Source organism: Stylophora pistillata, chromosome 1, assembly GCF_964205215.1.
Source record: "Stylophora pistillata chromosome 1, jaStyPist1.2, whole genome shotgun sequence".
NCBI lineage: Eukaryota > Metazoa > Cnidaria > Anthozoa > Scleractinia > Pocilloporidae > Stylophora > Stylophora pistillata.
This window is the reverse complement of record NC_142519.1, coordinates 22,353,958-22,372,920: the sequence shown is the minus strand read 5'-3', so window position 1 is coordinate 22,372,920 and position 18,963 is coordinate 22,353,958. Positions and strand designations below refer to the sequence as shown.

General features: G+C 37.7%; 1 protein-coding gene across 1 annotated transcript; it reads left to right on the top strand.

The window, feature by feature from the left end:
- The first annotated feature begins 145 nt into the window (after positions 1 to 145).
- Positions 146 to 9,649, top strand: LOC111326434 (BTB/POZ domain-containing protein 10). The gene is made up of 8 exons (XM_022930433.2): positions 146 to 696; positions 2,329 to 2,425; positions 3,737 to 3,857; positions 4,515 to 4,612; positions 5,043 to 5,142; positions 5,806 to 5,916; positions 6,413 to 6,469; positions 8,229 to 9,649. The coding sequence occupies exons 1-8, from the start codon at positions 323 to 325 to the stop codon at positions 8,441 to 8,443; spliced, it is 1,173 nt and encodes a 390-aa protein (XP_022786168.1). The 5' UTR covers positions 146 to 322; the 3' UTR covers positions 8,444 to 9,649.
- Positions 9,650 to 18,963: the final 9,314 nt, after the last annotated feature.

The window sequence follows — 18,963 nt, the reverse complement described above, 5'->3', positions numbered from 1 at the left end:
ATCAGGAATGTAATCTTGATAATTTTTAAAATAGATATTGTTCTTTTCTATCAAATTTCCTCTCCCACCCCTCCCTAGATCCATATCGATTGCAGCATCGTTAGGTACATTATTTTGCATCAATGAACAAAGATTCTCAATAGAGGACCCTCTTTGCTTCCTGAAAACCGTCGAATGGAATCATAACCGCCACGGTGACCATATCTTTAACTGATTTCACCGGCATTTCTGGTCCATTAGTAGCTAATGAAACTCTTAAAACCTAGTTAGTGTTAGTTTTAACACAGCTGTGTATCTATGAGTGCCCTTCGAGGACAAATTGATGGAAAACGGCAACAGAGAAGAACATGTTGATGGTCGCGGAGTCGAAGATGACTCCACTGACAGTGAGCTAGAAGAGTTAAACGCTTACGTGCCTCTAGACATTCCTCCTCGAGATTTTTCAAGGCGTCTTGTTAGGAGCCATTCAGAACCGCAGAAAACGTCTACGAGAAACAGAATGGAACATTCGTTACGGAAAGGTGCCTACTCGCCTCCTATTATTCAAAAACAACGAAACAAAGTTGTGACTCAGATTTTACCAAGAAATGCTCTGGGTGGCGACGCCGCCGATAAAATTACGCTGGTAGTGGACGATACACGTTTTGTCGTCGAAAGATCGCTCTTTACTGCTCATCCAAACACCATGTTGGGAAGGTTGGTATACTCTCATGTTGACATCTTTCCTTGCAATTAACATGAGTACACGACTTGTAAGTTTCGAGATTCATTGCAGGACTCAGCTGTGCAAGTAATCTTTTGCCCAGTTTTTAAAGCTATCGTGATTTCCGTTTTCTCTTTATAATCAAACGAACACAATGGTTTGAATTTTCGTAAATGTTACTTTGTTTCGTTGATGATGTCTTGCTGGTGTTCATAACAGAAAGCTCAAATGAGCCGATCTAAAATTTACTTAAGTTTCAATAAATGCTTTTCTTTCGAACGCTGATCTTAAAGTTTGGAATGCGAAATTCACAGGAAGTGAAGAAAATAAACTTTTAATATTTCTATTCGTGGGAAAATTTGTATAAATTTGGGGTTCATATTTTCAGCTCAAGATTGTGTAGATCATAATATTCAATTACCTAATAAACTAGTATACTAACTAGAGAACTGGGCTGTTATTAAGGCCCTCTTTCAAGATAAGGGATGTTTTACATGTCTCGTCAACACTTTTGGGCATCTTAATCCGTTGGCTTTGAGCTTTTTTTCATTGAATATTCTCTAAAACGTTACTTATGACTTAATTGTTATGAAGTATAGCAATTCTAAGATGGCAACACCACATGTTACTATTATAGCTGGCAGCCTGTGAGGGCAAGATGAAGTGAATCCTGTATTCTTATTGGCTACCTGAGTGGGCAAGATGGGCTCATCTTACCACCCACTTTAATCCTACACATGAAAAAAAGTTGTACAATGGTGGCAACAGCAGGGAAAGACAGTCATATGGAAAAATTAAACAACCCTCTTGGTTTAATGTGCTATAAACAAAGTTGGCTTTCTTTTTTCGGCTCTCAAAGTAATGAAGTCATTCATGGTCCCTGTTAAGCGAAATATTTTTGCTATATAATAAGTTATTTATTGACCAAGCTTGTTTGGTCAAGATGGCTGGATATTAACTTCTTTCTTTTTTTGCGTTTTTTTTTTTTTTTGGAGCTCAACTTTGTCTCGGTCCATATAAAAATGCAAATAAAAAACTTGGCAAATATCCAGCCATCATGACTTCACACTCAGGCATACATATTGACACCCTAATTAGGAGAAAATGCAGTTCCTCCTAATATTGCCAGTTTGAAGAGATATTTGTGTCTCAAAGCTGCAATTGCACTTGTTTGTGTACAGTATTAATCTAGCCACTACAGGGATATTTAAATCTGTAAACAATCAGCTCATGAATGCATGATTGCAAAATTTATTGTTTAAACTGGAATTTCCTCAAGTATATTGTGCAAAGCATAGCTAAAGGATTCAAAACATAACATTTCAATTATTATTTGTGCTATTTCATGTCAAAAATTAGTCAAAGATCATGCTTCTCACAAGCCTTCTCAGTTTAACAAGAAAACTCTGGGAAGGAGCTTGTTTCATATCTTTTGAGTGCCTTCAGAAAATTTCTTGTATCTTTGGTTGTGAATAAGTCCTGTACCAAATATCTGGTATTTTTAGGATAAAAAATGTCATTCCTTTGTTTGAAAAAAATGTTGGTATTGCATAATGATATTGTACTGATTGATACGTGAAAGTCATGGACATTCACATTAACTGGGTACGTAAATGCTTTTGCAGAATGTTTGGTTCAACAATGGAATACACAACCCGAAATGAGAAAGGGGAATATGAAGTTGCAAGAGGCATATCTGCAAATGTCTTCAAGTGTATACTGGTAAGATGCTATTTTTTGCAAGGTGCTGCTGAGAAGTTAATTAATCATTAGCACTGATTAATGTGTAAAGAGTAGATAATAATTAACATCATGAAAGGGAACATTAACAAAGATTTAGTAATACATAGACAGGTAAAAACAAACGATATAAAATCCCGACGTTTCGGCGACTTCATGACGCCATTATTAAGGGTACAAATGAAAATAAAATTAACAAATGCGAGTTCAAGACTTACAACTAATTGGCCAAGACCTTAAAGAATGTGAAACCAAACCCCAGCTGGTTAATCAACAGTGCATAGTGTACCAATTTAAATGTAACCTGTGCGATACAGGGAGCTATGTTGGTTACACACGTGGGCATTTATATGCCCGCGTGGATAGCCATAAGAGCATGTCATCTTCAGTACGCAAGCACTACGACAACGACCACGCAGGTGCTGTCCCTGAGGACCTTCTTAGCTGTTTCAAAGTTCTCAAGAAGTGCATGAACAAATTCGATTGTCTTGTCGATGAGATGCTTTACATCAAACAATTAACACCGAGTTTGAACGTGCAAACGGATTCTATCCGTGCTAAAGTATTTGTAGCTACCTCCCCTATGCAAATTAGTTGTAACTCTTGAACTCACATTTGTTAATTTTATTTTCATTTGTACCCTTGATAATGGCGTCATGAAGTCACCGAAACGTCGGGATTTTATATCATTCATTTTTACCTGTCTATGAAAGGGAACATGTATATTAATTGTGTACCAGCACCCTTTAAGGCATTTTGTTTGAGACAAAGATAGAGTAACCAATAATAGTTTCAAAAGCTTTTGTATGAGATAGACAGAACTTTTCCGGTCTGGGTAGTCATGGCTCTCAGTTCACTTTCAAAGAATGCACCCTCTGTCTGTGATGCAGTACTCGGCTTTTTTATTTATTGTGATACTAGCCAGGAGCAAACTATAGCTAAAACAAAACCAATTTCTGGGCTCCCAATTCTGCTTTTTGGAGGCTTGTGTGACATGTCAAGGTTAAAATAATATTTGGACAACCTAGAGAAAGGAGTAAATTTTTATCAAAAGAAATAAATGGCTTGTATTTATGCAAAAACTTATTGTACTTTTCCTTACTATAATTCTACACTGCCAAAAACAAGCAGCTGCGAAGTACGAAAGCCAAATGCTTAAGTCACTAATTTGGCAACTTTCATTGCAAAGTTGTTGGTAAAATTCATGATGTAAGATTTCAAATTTAAGATCAGAGTTTAACAGTACATGTAAGTATTTGATATAGTTTGAAAATGTATTATGATTTTTTACAGGATTACTATAAAACAGGTCTGATTAACTGTCCACCAAGTGTACAAATTCCAGAACTTCGTGAAGCATGTGATTATCTGCTTATACCATTTAATGCTCAAGTGGTCAGATGTCAGAATTTAAGTAAGTTGCTCTGAAACTACTTTCAAATTGCAACAATCACTTCTTTTGAGTAACCTTGCCACTATTGAAAACATAATTAAAGAACACATCAAGGCTGAGCATAGTACAAAAATTCTGATACTGGTTCACCATTTATGCATCTCTCTGTCAAATATTGGATTTGATAAGTCACACTTATGTTGTATTTCTATGAATAATGATTTCATGATAGATATAATGATGATAATGATTGCATAATTATTATTAATAGTTATTATTATTGCTACATTGTACTGCACATTATATTAGCCCACGCCCATATGTATGTGAATCTGAGTCTGCATTCGAGACACTTCTTTTACTGCCATGCCAGTACACTTTCCAGGAAGTGACAAGGAGTATTTCTAACCTTCCTTGATAGGGTGCTAGTCCAAAAAAAGATACAAGTATGCTATAATATTTCTAGAGTTTTCATGACAGTGAGCTTCTACTTTAATTTATACCCTATTGGGAAGAGAGGCACCGTAATGGTGTCTTGCCTTTAAAGTCACAGTGTAGTGACCAAGCCATGGGACTTGGCTCAAGCTGGGTACATTTTGTGTGGAGTTCAATGCACCATGTAGACTATTTAGCTGATTTGTTGCCTGCGCTAACCTTATAAAGTGATTTTTCTTGCAGGGGATCTTCTTCATGAACTGTCAAATGATGGTGCTAAGAACCAATTTCAATATTTTGTTGAGGAGTACATTCTACCTGTTATGGTTTCTTCAGCCAAGGTAAAATAACTCAATAACCTAAATCCTGCTTCCAGTCAGATATCACCTTAGGGACCCTGCGATGCCATGCTATGTTTACATCAGTGTAGATGAAGAAACAATTCAAATAAAAGCTTAGGGGCAAGAGTCAGGTTTACAGTTTGGTTCACACATGCTGGTAATCTGTGTTTGTAAATTAATTTGCTTTGGCTATAAAATTGACAGAGTACTTGCCCTGATCATGTTTTGTCTCCTTAGAATGAAATAAATTGGTACTTTTTGATTTTGGATTGAACTAATTAATCATCACTGACAGTCACTTCTTTGTAGTAGCTTACTCTGCAAAGTTACACAGTTTGAACAGCTGTGTATTTAATGCAAGCTTACTTTGTCTTTTACTGAGAGTGCACACATAAATTATGTAATATAAAATCTGCAAATTTGTTTACAGAAAGGGGACCGTGAATGTCACATAGTGATCCTTACTGATGACGATGTGGTGGATTGGGATGAAGAGTATCCACCCAGTATGGGGGAGGAGTATACTCACAGTAAGTAATAACTCAATTGAAATTTTCTTGGACTCTTGCATGTTTGACTCGAGGTTGTGCTCTAACATGTCAGGGATGCTATAGACTATACATCAGAAACTTTTGTTTGTGGCTGACTGTTATAAATTTGTCTTATTACCTTTTTATAAGAACCTGACCATCTCAATTTCTGAAACGAGAGCCTTCAGGCATTAGTGATTCTTCTGGGAGCTTAGCTTTGAGAGTTGAGAACTATAGATTCAAAGAACTTTTTAATGATTATTAACAAATTTACAGACTGAGGTAACGTTGCCATGGTTCAAAAAATTAATTTCAAAATTTGGAGACTAGTATTTTCCATGACTGCATTTCAGTTGATATACTCAGACTGCTGTAGCCAGTGATGGTTAAATTAGGAACAGTGCTTTTTTTTTTTAATCTGATTGACCAAAGAAATGAATCATTTTCAGACTTAATTGACCCAAGGACTAAGTCATTAAGTGCCAACAAAAATATTGTACTCCAACAGTCATGTATTCCACTCTTATTGTAAGGTGTTACGAGGTGTTGTTTATGGAACAAACTAAAGAAACCTGCTACGATGCATCATTATAGTTACCTCTGAATAACTCATTTTTTCCAATCATTGTTTATTTACTCATTGCTGTTTCCTTTGTGACTTAGTTGTGTATTCAACATCTCTTTACCGATTCTTCAAGTACTTTGAAAATCGTGATGTGGCCAAAGAAGTGCTAAAGGAAAGAGGGCTTAAGAAAATCAGGCTTGGAATAGAAGGTTCTTGTTCAATAACCATTCATACACCTAGAAGGAAGGAAAAATGTTCATTTTACATTTTGAAGACATGGTGTAGAAGGAGTTGACAAGAATGTGGTGGGTTTCTCTTGGGATGAAGAGAAACCAACTACTTTGGAGTCACTTTCTTTCATTGCATTTAATATAATTATTCATTCTATTGTACACTTATTTTTAGAACCACTGCACTTGCAATTATGATAACACAAAGAAAATTCACTTGCATCTCTTTAAAAAAAATCTTTTATTTGATGATTAATCTAACCTGGAGAAGATAGAGAAGCTGGCCCAGGATAGAAGGAGATGGCGTGAGGTTTCCTTGGACCTATGCTCCAGAGGGAGTGAAAAGGGATAAGCATAAGCAATCTAACTTAACTTTTGAGGAACATGTAATGAAATAAATTATGTTTTTCTAAGTAATCTTTAAAACATTACTTGGATTCAACAAACAATATCTCACTGGCCTTTATTTCTGCAGGCTACCCTACTCATAAGGAGAAGATCAAACAAAGGCCAAATGGAGGGAGACCTGAAGGTAAGATTGATTTGCCTCATCCACAAGGAGAATTATCACATTTGATGTTGTTAATAATGTTTTCATTCCCAGCATGTGCAAAGAAGCTCTTGACAGTAGCCATGTGGTTTTGTATGTGGTTTTGACCTAAAACCCAAACCAATTATATAGCATAATTATTTGGGACAAAAGGTTTTGTTCTTACCTTTGATATAAACTTCATGTTCATCTGCTCTATCAGCATTTTTTGCTTCATGTGTTGTGAGAATTGTCATACAATTATACACGATGGTAGTCACATAACTTTATTTGCTCTAAAATTAATATGCTACTAATTCCTTATACTGTCTTTCCTGGAATAACCATCCAAGCTCTTATATGCACCCTCTCCTGAATAAGAGCCCACTCCCTTAGCCCATTGCAGAAATGTGAGAGGACTGGGAAAGAGTGTGGTTGTTTTCCATTTGTTTGAAAAACTAAGATATTCAAATGAAAGATCAACTAAATTTGAGAGTCTTGAGTAAGAATAGAACTATTTAGAGGAGGAAAATGGCAAAATGACAGCTCTTCAAATATCACCTAATATAGAGAGTTTGTATGGATTGGGTAGGCAGGCTAAAAAATTTTAAGGGTTTGTATGGAATTTTTGCAACTTTTGCAAGGCTCCGATTTGGACACTTTTCCACCGAAGACTCTCAAACTTGGCTGGGTAGCTTTTCATTCGGTAACGTCTCGGCTGAAATGTTTAGATTTTCAATGTAATCAATATAAGAAACTTGTCCAAGTCCTCTCACGTTTCTGCAATGCGCTATTGAGTAATTTGGTTATATCAACTAAGTTGAAATTGTAAATTGGCCACCGTAATGAATATAAAAGCTGACGTTTCAAAGGTTAGCCCTTCATTATGGTGGCCAATGTACAATTTCAACTTACAGCTGTAGTTATAACCAAATTACCTTGTTACTCCCACTGACACAGCACCACAGTTTCTTTAGAAACTTTCAGCCTCTCAATTGAGCACTGCCTCCCCTCCCCCCTCACTTTATTATATAGTAGGGATACAAAGCAAACCTGTTTATAACAGGGCTCAACACTAGCTAGTAGCCCACTAGCCAGCCATAGGCTGGTAGAAATTCATTTTTGGCTAGTGGTTTTCAATTTTCACTTGCCAGTTTGGCTAGTAAACAGACTGAAGTTGTCTTAACCTCTAAAAACATCTAAGTTGTCACTAGCCACCTGGCTAGTAAGTTGAAAAGTTAGGGTCGAGCACTGTTCTAAGGCCACTTAACTTGCAACCAACTTTTTAAGCTTCAACTACAGTGGAATTAGTACAGGAGAATAGCTTTGGTTTCATTAAGTCATGTCCAGTTATTTTTATCTCTGTGTATCTACAGAGTTCTGTTATGTGCATTATCTTTTTTCTTTTTTTGGCAATTTTTGTCCTATGGATGTGCAAATTTAATAAGCACGCTCCTTCAATATTTAAATAAGTGCCCAGATTCTTCTTTAAGGAAATACCAGCACTCATTTTATGTTTTGTGTAATTCCTGATTCAGGCCAACCAAAAGCTGAAAATGATACATTTATTTCCAGATGGCCAGCCCTTCTCCTTCAATTTTATTTTTTGTAATAAATAAAAGTGATCTACTTTTGTCCTAAGTTATGTGAAATGAATAAGGTTAAAAGTTTTTGTTGGATTGTCTTGCCAGTCTTTGCACATTTGAAACCCTTTTTCCTCAGTACAACCAAGTATTCTTGAGTTGCTTCTTTCTCTTTTTAGTAATTTACAACTATGTTCAACGACCCTTCGTACGAATGTCGTGGGAGAAGGAAGAAAGCAAAAGTCGTCATGTTGACTTCCAGTGTGTTAAAACCAAGACAGGAACCCCAGGACTGGTGGAGGCTGTAGATGAGCCTGCTGCGCTGGCAGCAGCTGGTGCTGGGCCTCACCCTCCAGCTGCCATATTGGGTGCAGATCCTGAAGACATTGAGTAATATCCAGGGCATTATGTTGTCAGGCATCAAGCATTGGTAACAGTGGCTGTTGCACTGTTTATCACATTTCACAACAGCTGGAAGTTGTAACCTTTACAATTCAAGTTTAACCTTAATTACAAATGTATTGGCTGTTAACAAAGAATGGAGGGGTGAAATGTAATGTGGCAAATTTTCAACATATAGGAATCGTATGTTAACATGAAATCAAGTTCTCCAGAGATTTTTTAGTAACCAGCCCTAAATGGGAAAAAACAACTCTAGCCAGCAAAAAATCAAAATTAGATCAAGACAGGTATTTTACTGCTTTGTCTAGCTGCTGTAGTTGGGGAAAACACTGGGCCTTTTTGCTTATGGAGAACATTCTGATATTTTTTAATGATGTGCAGTAGAATTCCATTATTGTTCTGATTAAGTGAATATGGGAATAGAAAATTGAAGTCCATTGTGCAAATGGCTTCCATACTATAATTGTTGCTCTACTTCTGGTGACGAGGCAAATATTAAGAACATTTCACTTTTTTAAAGATTAACTGCAAGATGTCATAGTTCATCTGTTAAATATTTGGAAATTCCTGTCCGTCCCAAAAAAATACCTTGTTATCAGAATTTTTGTAATAGGTGATGTTATGATGTTACGTGTAGTTGTATAAAGTATTTTGGTTGTGGGAAAATTATTATAAGAGCTGTAGTCAACTTTCGGAAAACAAATCACACATATAAAACATGAGTAATTCCCAGAAGTTAATATATTGAATTTACTGTCTTCACCTAAAGTACATGTACTGTGTACTGTTGGTAAGCTAGGAGTATGTTACAATTTTCGATTCAAGTGGAGTTATTTTAAGCATAAAAAAAATCTACAAAGCCGTTAAGCTGATATGAAAATTCTATCTTTAAATTTCTAGTATAAGTAAATGCTACATTCGAACAAGACAGATCACAGTCGTTGTTAGAATCGAAGTGGTGTAGGATGAAATATTCATTTGGAAAACTCATGCTGACCCTACCTTTATGTTTATTGGCTTGATTATTACGCTTATTTTAGGACAGCTTTTTTTTTTTTTGTAAACGGTTAATACTCGACAACACAGTGCTACTGTAAAAAGAAAGTTTCATTAATTTTTAAAAAAAGGACCTTTATTTTGCTTGTTATATTGTAGAAAGCTTAATGTTATTATAATAAAAGAAGGAAAAGCGTTTAAACAGGCTCCAAATGTGTGAGGGAGGGGGTAGGAATGGGTGATAAAGTGAGTGGCATTGTGGGTAAATTAATCCCTGATTGGCCTGTTGTGGCGAATCATCATCATCATCATAGTTTATTTAATAAAGCAGGTTGAGGGGTAGGCAAGACATTACGTCCTGATGTGGACCTGCATCAATTAAACTATCAATTAATAAATACCTAATCAGTGAATAGACCGAAAGTGGTATGTAAATAATGACAATTAAAAGAAATAAATATTAATAATAATACGGAGTAAATGTTAAAAGTATTTAAAATAAACAGATTTGTAGGAAACGCTGCAGGAAGCTTTAGCAAAACTTATAAATTTCAGAATTCTCTTATTTTCCCTGAGTTTTCTCTTGAAGGTAGTTAAGTTTGAACAGTTCTTCATGTCTTTGGGAAGGAGGTTCCAGGATAGTGCAGCTCTGTGCTTAAACGAAGATCTTCCCATTTCTGTTCTTGGTCTATGAACCTTAACTTTTAGGGATTTTCTTAAGTCATAAGGAGTCTCGGATTTCACTATTAAGTCATTTAGAGGCTCGATGCTATTTCCATGATAGATATTGTACGTAATAACTAAAAGTCTCCTGATGTAAAATGAAACAATAGAGTTCCAGTGTGGAGCGTTCATGATGTCATCACTGTGGATGCTATGGGGTAGGTTGTAAATAATTCTAGTAGCTCTTAAATGAGTTCGATCAATATCATCCGTCATGGTTGAAGAACAAGACCCCCAGACTACAATGCCATACAAAACGCTAGGGATAACAGTTTTATAATAAATGTTTTCTAAGGTTGGTATCGGTAAAAACTTTATCCGATTCAGTACTGCGACTTTGTTGCTGAATGACTTACAAACGTTCTTTATGTGCTCCTGCCATGATAGCTTGCTATCAATTGTCACCCCAAGACATTTAGATGATGATTTGTACTCAATAAAGCTATTACCAAAGGCCAAACGTGGCAGGGGGCCAATGAAGTTCTGGCTAGAAATTATCAGGGCTTCAGATTTCGATTCGTTGGCGATTAATCTGTTTGATTGACACCAGGCCCCGGTTGTTCAAAGGATGGATAACGCTATACACTGGATAAATCTCTATCCGGTGGAGAGCGCAGTACGTTTTGGTAACACTTATCCGCTGGATAGCGATTTATCCGCTGGATAGCGTTATCCGCCCTTTGAACAACCGGAGCCAGGTGTACAGCTGGCCTAGTACAGACTGGAGTGTTAAGATGATATCGTCGATGTTGTTTCCAATTGTAAAAATAGTGGTATCATCGGCAAACATAAATAATTCACCACTAGTTATGGATTCTGGAATATCGTTTACAAATATTGAAAATAATTTTGGCCCTAGTATTGAGCCTTGGGGAACTCCATGTGTGATGGTTTTGGGCTCGGACTGATATCCTGATATTTGGACAAATTGTTTACGTGCAGACATGTAATCGGTAAGCCACGAATGCAAATCGCCAGATATCCCAATTGCCTTTAGCTTCTCTAGAAGGATGGTATGGTTCACTGTGTCGAATGCTTTTCGAGAGTCAATAAAAAGCACGCCCACTTTAAGGCCCTTGTCCAGCGCATTTTTCCAGGTCTCTGTTAGGTGAAGTAAGAGGCTTTCAGTTGAATAATTTTTCCGAAAACCCCACTGTCTATGAGAAAACAAGCCTTGTGTGTGCAAATGGTTGTTCAAGGTATCACTGACAACATCTTCTAAGATTTTCCCAGGGGCTGAGGAGGGAGATAGGTCTGTAGTTGTTCACTTCTGTTGGTGAGCCTTTCTTAAATATGGGGTTAACGCGTGATAATTTCCAACTTGAAGGGAAAGATGCGTCACATATACTCTTCCTGAAGATTGGTAAAAGACTGTGGATAACAGGGTCACCAATCATGGAGAGGACCCTGGGGGATACTTGGTCTGGACCAGTAGCCTTCTTGGGGTTAGCAGCTTTAGTCAGTTTGTTTTTTACCAGTTCCCAGCTCATGTCAGTTTTGTCCCTGGTAGGAATGACTCTAGTGATAAAGGTGTTTATAGATGACAAGTTCAAAGGGTCAAGTTGCTTAGTGAGGTCTTTGCTGACATTCACAAAAAAGTCATTAAAATACTCTGTCTTCTCTGAATCATGGGTTATTATCTCCTAGTTGTGATCACAGATTGGACCAATGTTTTTAAATTTGTATTTCCTCAAGACTTGGTTGGTCAATTTCCAAAATTCATTAGAATCAGTAGCTTCATTGAATAATTTTTGCCAATAATCAGCTTCAGCACTTCTTAGTAGCTTCTTAACCTCATATCGCTTCTGTTTGTAGGGACCCCATAATTCGGGGTCGCCTGATGACTTTGCCTTTTTAAGGAGCTTGTATCTTTTGTTCATTTCTTTCCTGATGGAGGTGTTGATCCAAGGAAGAGACTTATCTCTTATTTTAGCATCTCGTGGGGGTAGGTGATGATGTAATATTTCATTGTATAGACATTGCCAAGCGTCTACACTGTCATCGATGTCGTCGAATAAACTAGTTATATGCCAGGGAGCCCGGTCGAAGTCACTTCTAAGTTGCCTTGTGTCTAGTGATTTATAATTCCTGGTTGGGATAACTTTGGGTTTTGCATTACCTCTTGTAACTTTGAAGACTGCGAATATTAGGTTGTGGTCAGAGATACCCAGGTCGATGGAGCCAGAGGTTTGGATTTTTGAGGGTTGACTAGTGATCACGAGGTCAATAAGTGACTTGGAGGTGACAGTAATACGGGTTGGGCTGTTGATAATGTTTTTTAGTCCACAGCTACATAGAATCCCTCGTAGGCGTTTTCCATATTCGGATTCCCTATTGTTAGGTTTGTGCAACATATCAGAGTCGAAGTCGCCAACAAGGATTACGTTTTTTCTTTTCAGCCAGATATTTGCAATCAGGTCTCTGAAAGAGTCGAAAAAGGAGGAGTCATCGGGTGGTCTGTAGACACAGCCAACAAGGAAGGATTAGGGTCTCATGGTGATGTTCATCCATGATGCTTCTAAATTTGGTCTTTCCCAAGAAACAGAAGGGTATACAGTAAGATCTTCTTTGAAATATATCAGAACACCACCTCCACAGGGACCGCGATCCCTCCTCACGAATTTATATCCAGAAATTCTGATCCAATCGTCTGACACACTTGAGTTAAGGTGGGTCTTAGTAATACCAAGAAGGTCAAACTTGATCTCGTACAAGAATGTTGTTGATATAAATTGTTTCAATACAAGCTCCTAATCGAATCAGCTTTAATCTTCTAGTTTTTCGTAGATGTCGTTCATTGTACCGTTTAGAGTCTTGTGATCTTGCTGTGGTAAATAGTAATGCTTGTATGTGTGCCAAAGCTAGAAGATTGGGGATGGCTTGTTGAAACAGATCTAATTTCTTGGTCAATCAGGTTTAAGGATGAATAGCAATCGTTGTCTTTTGAGCTGTTTAGAGCCTCGTCCAATGCCCCATGTGCCTGTGTAGTTTCGTTTCGTGCGTTGTCTTTCTCTTTCTCGGCGCTGATGCCGTTATAAGTAATCTGACCCTCAACTTCGAAGCCGAATTCTAAAGATTTTGATGGCTCAGGGTAAACTAAATACGAAGCAAATGGTTAAAGCAGAGAGCTATCGTGATAATTCCGGGCCGGAAAATCCGCAAATTTCTCACTCAATCGAACTCAAAGTGGTCTTACCCTTAAACGGGATTTTTAAAAAAGGTTTTCGTACATAGCATTACTCCATTGAAGCACTACCTACTAAAGAGGACATAAACGTTGCTAACTAGACTAGAATGACCATTAGTAAAGTGCAGAGTATTGTTTATGCGATTTCAAATGATTTCGTGTGTGGTTAGAGCATAATAACTGATACATGAATATGTAGACACAGATTAACGGTTACGCAGGTCTTGTGGTATCGTATCCTTTCTGTAGGATTGCGCATGTCTCAGTATTCAGAATGGCCGCATCGGCTAATCAGAACAACGAAACGTCTCACAGTTCCGTATAAAAGGCATTGGATAATTGTTATCTCGCAGAACGGCCTTTACTCGTTGTATTTCTTCCCGTCTGCCTTTATTGGTAGATGGAATGTTGTTTGCTCTTTTCAGTAAGGTGTTGACAACAGATCTTTTATGGCACATAGGATGACAGGAAAAGAAATCGTGATAACGATCGGTATGTGTCGTGAGACTATAATTACATTGTCTTTTCTTCTTTTTTTGCCTTTGTGTGTGAGTGTGTGTTCATCTTTGTGTGTGTTCGTTTTGTATTACGTGTTTCTTAACAACCGATGGACTTTAAGTCATCAGTGCCGAGGTCAAGTTGAGTATATTTCTGTGGCCCACTTTAAATCGTTGTAAAAAAATGGAATAAAAGAAAAAGAATACAGAAAAAGGTTCGATTGCTTGTACCTGTGTAACGTAGAAGACTTCTGGGGTCACACCGTCGTCATACTTTTCTTCGTGCCCAATGACACTCAAATATCCTAACAATATTTTTATTTCTCAATAATGTATTCTAACAAAACTGGAAACAAAACAGTGCAGAAACTTAGTGTGCTTCTCCTCTTAGTTTCCAGCTATTCACTTTGATAATCAAAGTTATCCTCACTCTTGTCGCTGTACGTTCTATTTCTCCTGTTCGCCGTTGTAAAACTCATGGACCGAGATTTAGCGATTTATAGGTAGGTTGGACAGGTTTATTTTTCATTATCATAAGGTCTTCTCCCCCGGATATAAACTCTTCACTGCTTATGTTCGTGAATTCGGAGAAGAGGTTAGGTATAGGGAGCCAAAAAAAGTTTTTTTGAGTTAAAAAAAATTTTGAACTGAATATTTTGATTGATATGATGGGGGGTGGGAGTTAAGGATGGGTTGGTCTGAGTTGGTTTTGATTGACAATTGGTTTAAGGTAACTGATTGATTAAAATTACTGGTATCTGTCTTGAATTTGAATGGTGATAATAACAGACACAAAAATAAATTCCAAAATAATTTAATGTTATGAAAACTTAACTACGCTATTTTGACAACACAGTAAATAATGGAACTATTGCAAGATATTAATGAGAGAAAAATTCCTTCTCTCCGATATTAGCATAATTAAAATAGTGGAAGTTTACCTTTGTAAAATTAACAGTAATTGGTTTTGCAATGATAGATATTTAACTTTGGTTAAAAAATAAATGGCTTCTTTTTTCGTAATTTTTCCAATCCTAAAGAGCCACTTTCCTAGATTTAAATCAAAACAAAACCAAATGTATGATTTTGAGTCAACATAGTTCACAACGAAATCCATCTGTTATCGCCATACCTCAGTCTCCTTCGGCACTTTAGTAAAATTTTCTTTGCAGTAAATGGTTTGAACCCGGGGGTAACATGTGAAGGTGTAGTCTGATCGTCCGGGTGAGTGTAGTCCTGAGAAGGACTGTTGTCGGTGGTAGTGACTGACGTTTCGACAACCTGTGCGGAAGTCATCATCAGAGTCAAGTGAATGATTGTTGTCAGTAGAATGTTCTTATTCCAGTTCGTGTGAAATGATCGGTTGGTTTTGCCGTGATGTTATTGGCTGTAAGACTCAAGTGACGTAAGTCGGTCGTGATTGGTCTGTTTCGATCTGTCGGTAAAGTTAGGTCGTTCTTTTTCGGTCGTTTGTGATGTTTATGTCGTGAATGAGTCGTTTGTATGGAGCGGGTAGTTGTTGACATCTGTTTAGGGGAGTCTGTCCTAAGTTAGTAAACCAGCTTTCCAGATTCAGTCGTTGAAAATAGTCAGTGCTGTAGGTTAGGCATTGCGCAGAGTCCCAGTCAATGTTGTAGTTGGTAAGTCGATGGTGTTCAGCAATGTGATTGCTGACATCACCTTTCCTCGTCGCCCGTCTGTATTCAGTCAGTCTTGTTGTGAGTTTTCTGCCAGTCTCACCGATGTAGGAGGCTTGGCAGTCGGAACAATTGATCTTATAAATCGTTCCCTGTCTGTTCCTCGGTTCGTCTTTGTCTTTAACGTTGGTTAGTAACTGACGTAGTGTGGTGATGGGTTTGTGGGCGACGCGGATATTGAAGGGTAGTAAGGTGCGCGAGATGTTTTCAGACATGCCTTTTATGTACGGTATGGTTGTTGTAGTCGTAGGGGTTGCGGTGTCGTTTGTTTCGGTAGTGGTAGTTTCGTCGGATGAAGTCGTTGTTGTAGTTGTTCTTCGTAAAAACACGGTGAAGGTATTTGTTCTCGTCGGATAAGCTGTCTGTCGAGTCAAATACTAGTTGTGCGCGTCGTGTTAGAGTTCTGATAGCTGTGGCTTTGTGTGATGTAGGGTTGTAGGATGACTCGTCTAGTAATCTGTCGGTGTGTGTCGGTTTCCTGTAAACTGTCGTTCGTAATGAGTTGTTGTTGTGGCTTACCAGGCAGTCTAGAAAAGGAAGTTTGCCAGTTTCTTCGACTTCTCTGGTAAACTGTATGTCAGTGTTTTGTTCGTTAAGGTGGATCCTTTAGAAACTTCCCCCTCTCAAGAAAACATAGCTTGGACTTTCGATGAGATATATACGTTATTGACCAAGCGTGAGGTCAAGATGGCTGGATAATGAAAATTACAAGCTTTGTGGGTCCGCTCCAAGTAATTTTTTTTCCTTGCGCGGGATCAAAGCTGGAAATCTCGAGCGGGCAAGATGTGCCGGGTAGCAATTAAGAACATAAGATGCACTTTATATCGCCCACGGGCACTGACAGCAATACAATCACCATACTAGGTAGCCAGCCCTTGTCGAGAGGCATAACCCATAGCACGACTTCGTTTTAAACAGTTCGCATTTTATCCTGCACGCTGAGCAGAATTCATGAATTAATCTGTATTAAGGCATTACTATAGGTGTAATGAAAGGTGTTTAGCAATCTTCGTTCACACAGGGGCTATAAAAAAATTTAATCGATGCATATTATCAAAAATATCTTAGTAATGCGTTTACGAGACTGTACTTTGAACCGAAGGGCAGATTTTGAAAGACTTAGCACAGTTTACAGTTCGTTTGACGAATCGTTCATCGAGCCACTAGTTTTTTGTTTTATTCATTCCCTAGCCAGGCGCCGGATTGGTTCGGTACGCAGTGGGTTCCTGTATTGCAAATAGGGATCGTTTCCGCCCTAACTGTCGTGGTAGTCTTCTCGGAGTTTCTCAAATAGAAAGATTAATTTTTAACAGCTCTTCTTTGATAGATCAATATTACCACAATTTTTCGTGTGTTCCTTGGAAAAAGGTGCTCAGAAAATGTCAAGTTGTTTCTTGATGTTTGAACAACTTTTGTGATATGAAGCCATGGCAACATTACAGCATCTTTAAACCAAACACAACCTTAGCCTTCATCTTCTCAAATCCTTGGAAAAACCCTGAGCAGCACTATCGATCTGAAGGCTATCTACAACGCCATCTCTCCCCATTAAAACGATCTAACTTAGCTTGGGGCATGCGCGAGAAGATCATTAATTTTGGGCGCCCGTGCACCGATTTCTCGCGCAAAATTTCTTAGGTAAACTTAGGGAACAACCCCTGTAAGAAACAAAGAAAGTGGAAAAAAAGTGAGATGTTCTCATAAATTTGTAAAAGAAAACAAATGAAGGGAAAAGGGAAATTCGAGATTTTTTGGACACAAAGCATTTCCAAGTACGGGTATCTTGTTGATTTACCATTCTGTTTTGAGCCTCGCCAAAAGAGTTGTACGGTTTTACTCATACATTTGAAACATCGTCACCTAATGGCTTGTATGGTTGTTGACAAATTGTTCCTTACAGCCTGAAATGCACCTCACCTATCGTCATCATCATTATTATCATACTTTATTTGATATAGCAGGTTCAATCAAAGGTAGCCAGAGGCTGATGTAGACCTACTGTCTACGGAATTCGGCTGAAGCTATCTAGGTATACTATCAACAATTTGGATCCGAAAATTACAATAGAAATAATATTTAAAATCTTGATTCTTAAATTAAAGGCAGCTAAAGGTCGATGTGGATCTGTTGTCTACGGGATTCGGCTAAAGCTAATATTTGAAGGATAACAAATACAACAGCTTCCATTTGGCGAGAAAATGTGCTTGTATATTTGCCCTTGGACACTATTTTGATCAGTGATACAAAGTTAGACAATTATCTATGCATACTCTTCACGGCTAAGTTAATTATTATTTCCTGGTGACTCGACTTTTTGCTAGACCTGTGGCGCGAACAAGCCTATCGATCAAAATTTGAACTACCAACGATTCCCACCCAAAAGGTATTCATTTTCAGGAGGTTAGGAAGAAATTATCGATCTTATTTTACAGTCTGAGGCTCGATCCCAAAGAACAAGTGTGGCACTTCATGCAGGTGTTAGCCGGTGGCTCTGCCGTGACATACCCACAATGTGACGTTATGTAACGTACCCATGATTCTTAGTGAGGTTGTCTTTCCTCTTGTGAGTCAGCCATGTTGCCTCATACAATAAAGTCATGAGAACCTTTGCTCTTGATGACTTATTACAAAGGTTCGTTTGTGGTTAGTTTTTCTGGAATAAGTAAAATCCTGTAATATTTTCCTGTTATATTTCAAGATTGTTGCTTTGGTAGTGGTAGCTTTTTTCTTTATTCTCGATTTTTTTATATCATCTAATCCTTATTTAGCTATGCTTATTAATTGTGGGGAGTTGGAAAAGCATTTTGTGTGAAATATAGTTTATTGTTGTTCTTCAGTGTTTTAATCATCTTGACGTGTTATTTTGAAGTTGTCAAGGTGAATGGCAAATTGTGTGATGATTATGCTGACTGTCACTGAGAAAGCCATACAGCTGTACTTGTGAATGATTTTGCAGCTGTATTCTCAAAAAATCTGCAAAACTACGACTAATTCCGGTCCCTACGTTCACCTTTGTTTGATGTTGTGTTCCTAATTTTGCTTTGATTTTCATTAAGAAATGCATCGAAGTAGCTTTGTAACTCCATAATTTTTTCTTGTTGTCTTGTTAGGGTAGGACAAAAGTGCTGTAAAACTGAGCCGGTGGGCTTGTAAAAAATTGCCTTTTATCGTGAGTTGCTCGATGAGCAAGTAGGATTTGTATAAAACAAAGTGGGTTTTTTTTAGTATTTCTAAAAAGGCAAAATCAGTTATCTGTTCAATGGGCAAGAGATTCGGTAGAGAGGATTCCATCTTTTTGCCTGCATAATCAAGCAAACTCAGGTTCCGGCATAGTACATGCATAGGTATGTGTTGCTTTCACAAAGTATTTGTTTTTAAGTGCAAACAATGCTGTTTTTTTTTAACAATAGCA

Bases quoted from the DNA above. Each gene is read 5' to 3' on its own strand.
- LOC111326434 (XM_022930433.2), top strand. From the start codon at position 323: ATGGAAAACGGCAACAGAGAAGAACATGTTGATGGTCGCGGAGTCGAA. The intron at 4,613-5,042 runs GTAAAATAACTC...ATTTGTTTACAG, and splicing joins TTATGGTTTCTTCAGCCAAG to AAAGGGGACCGTGAATGTCA. The intron at 5,143-5,805 runs GTAAGTAATAAC...TTTGTGACTTAG, and splicing joins GGGGGAGGAGTATACTCACA to TTGTGTATTCAACATCTCTT.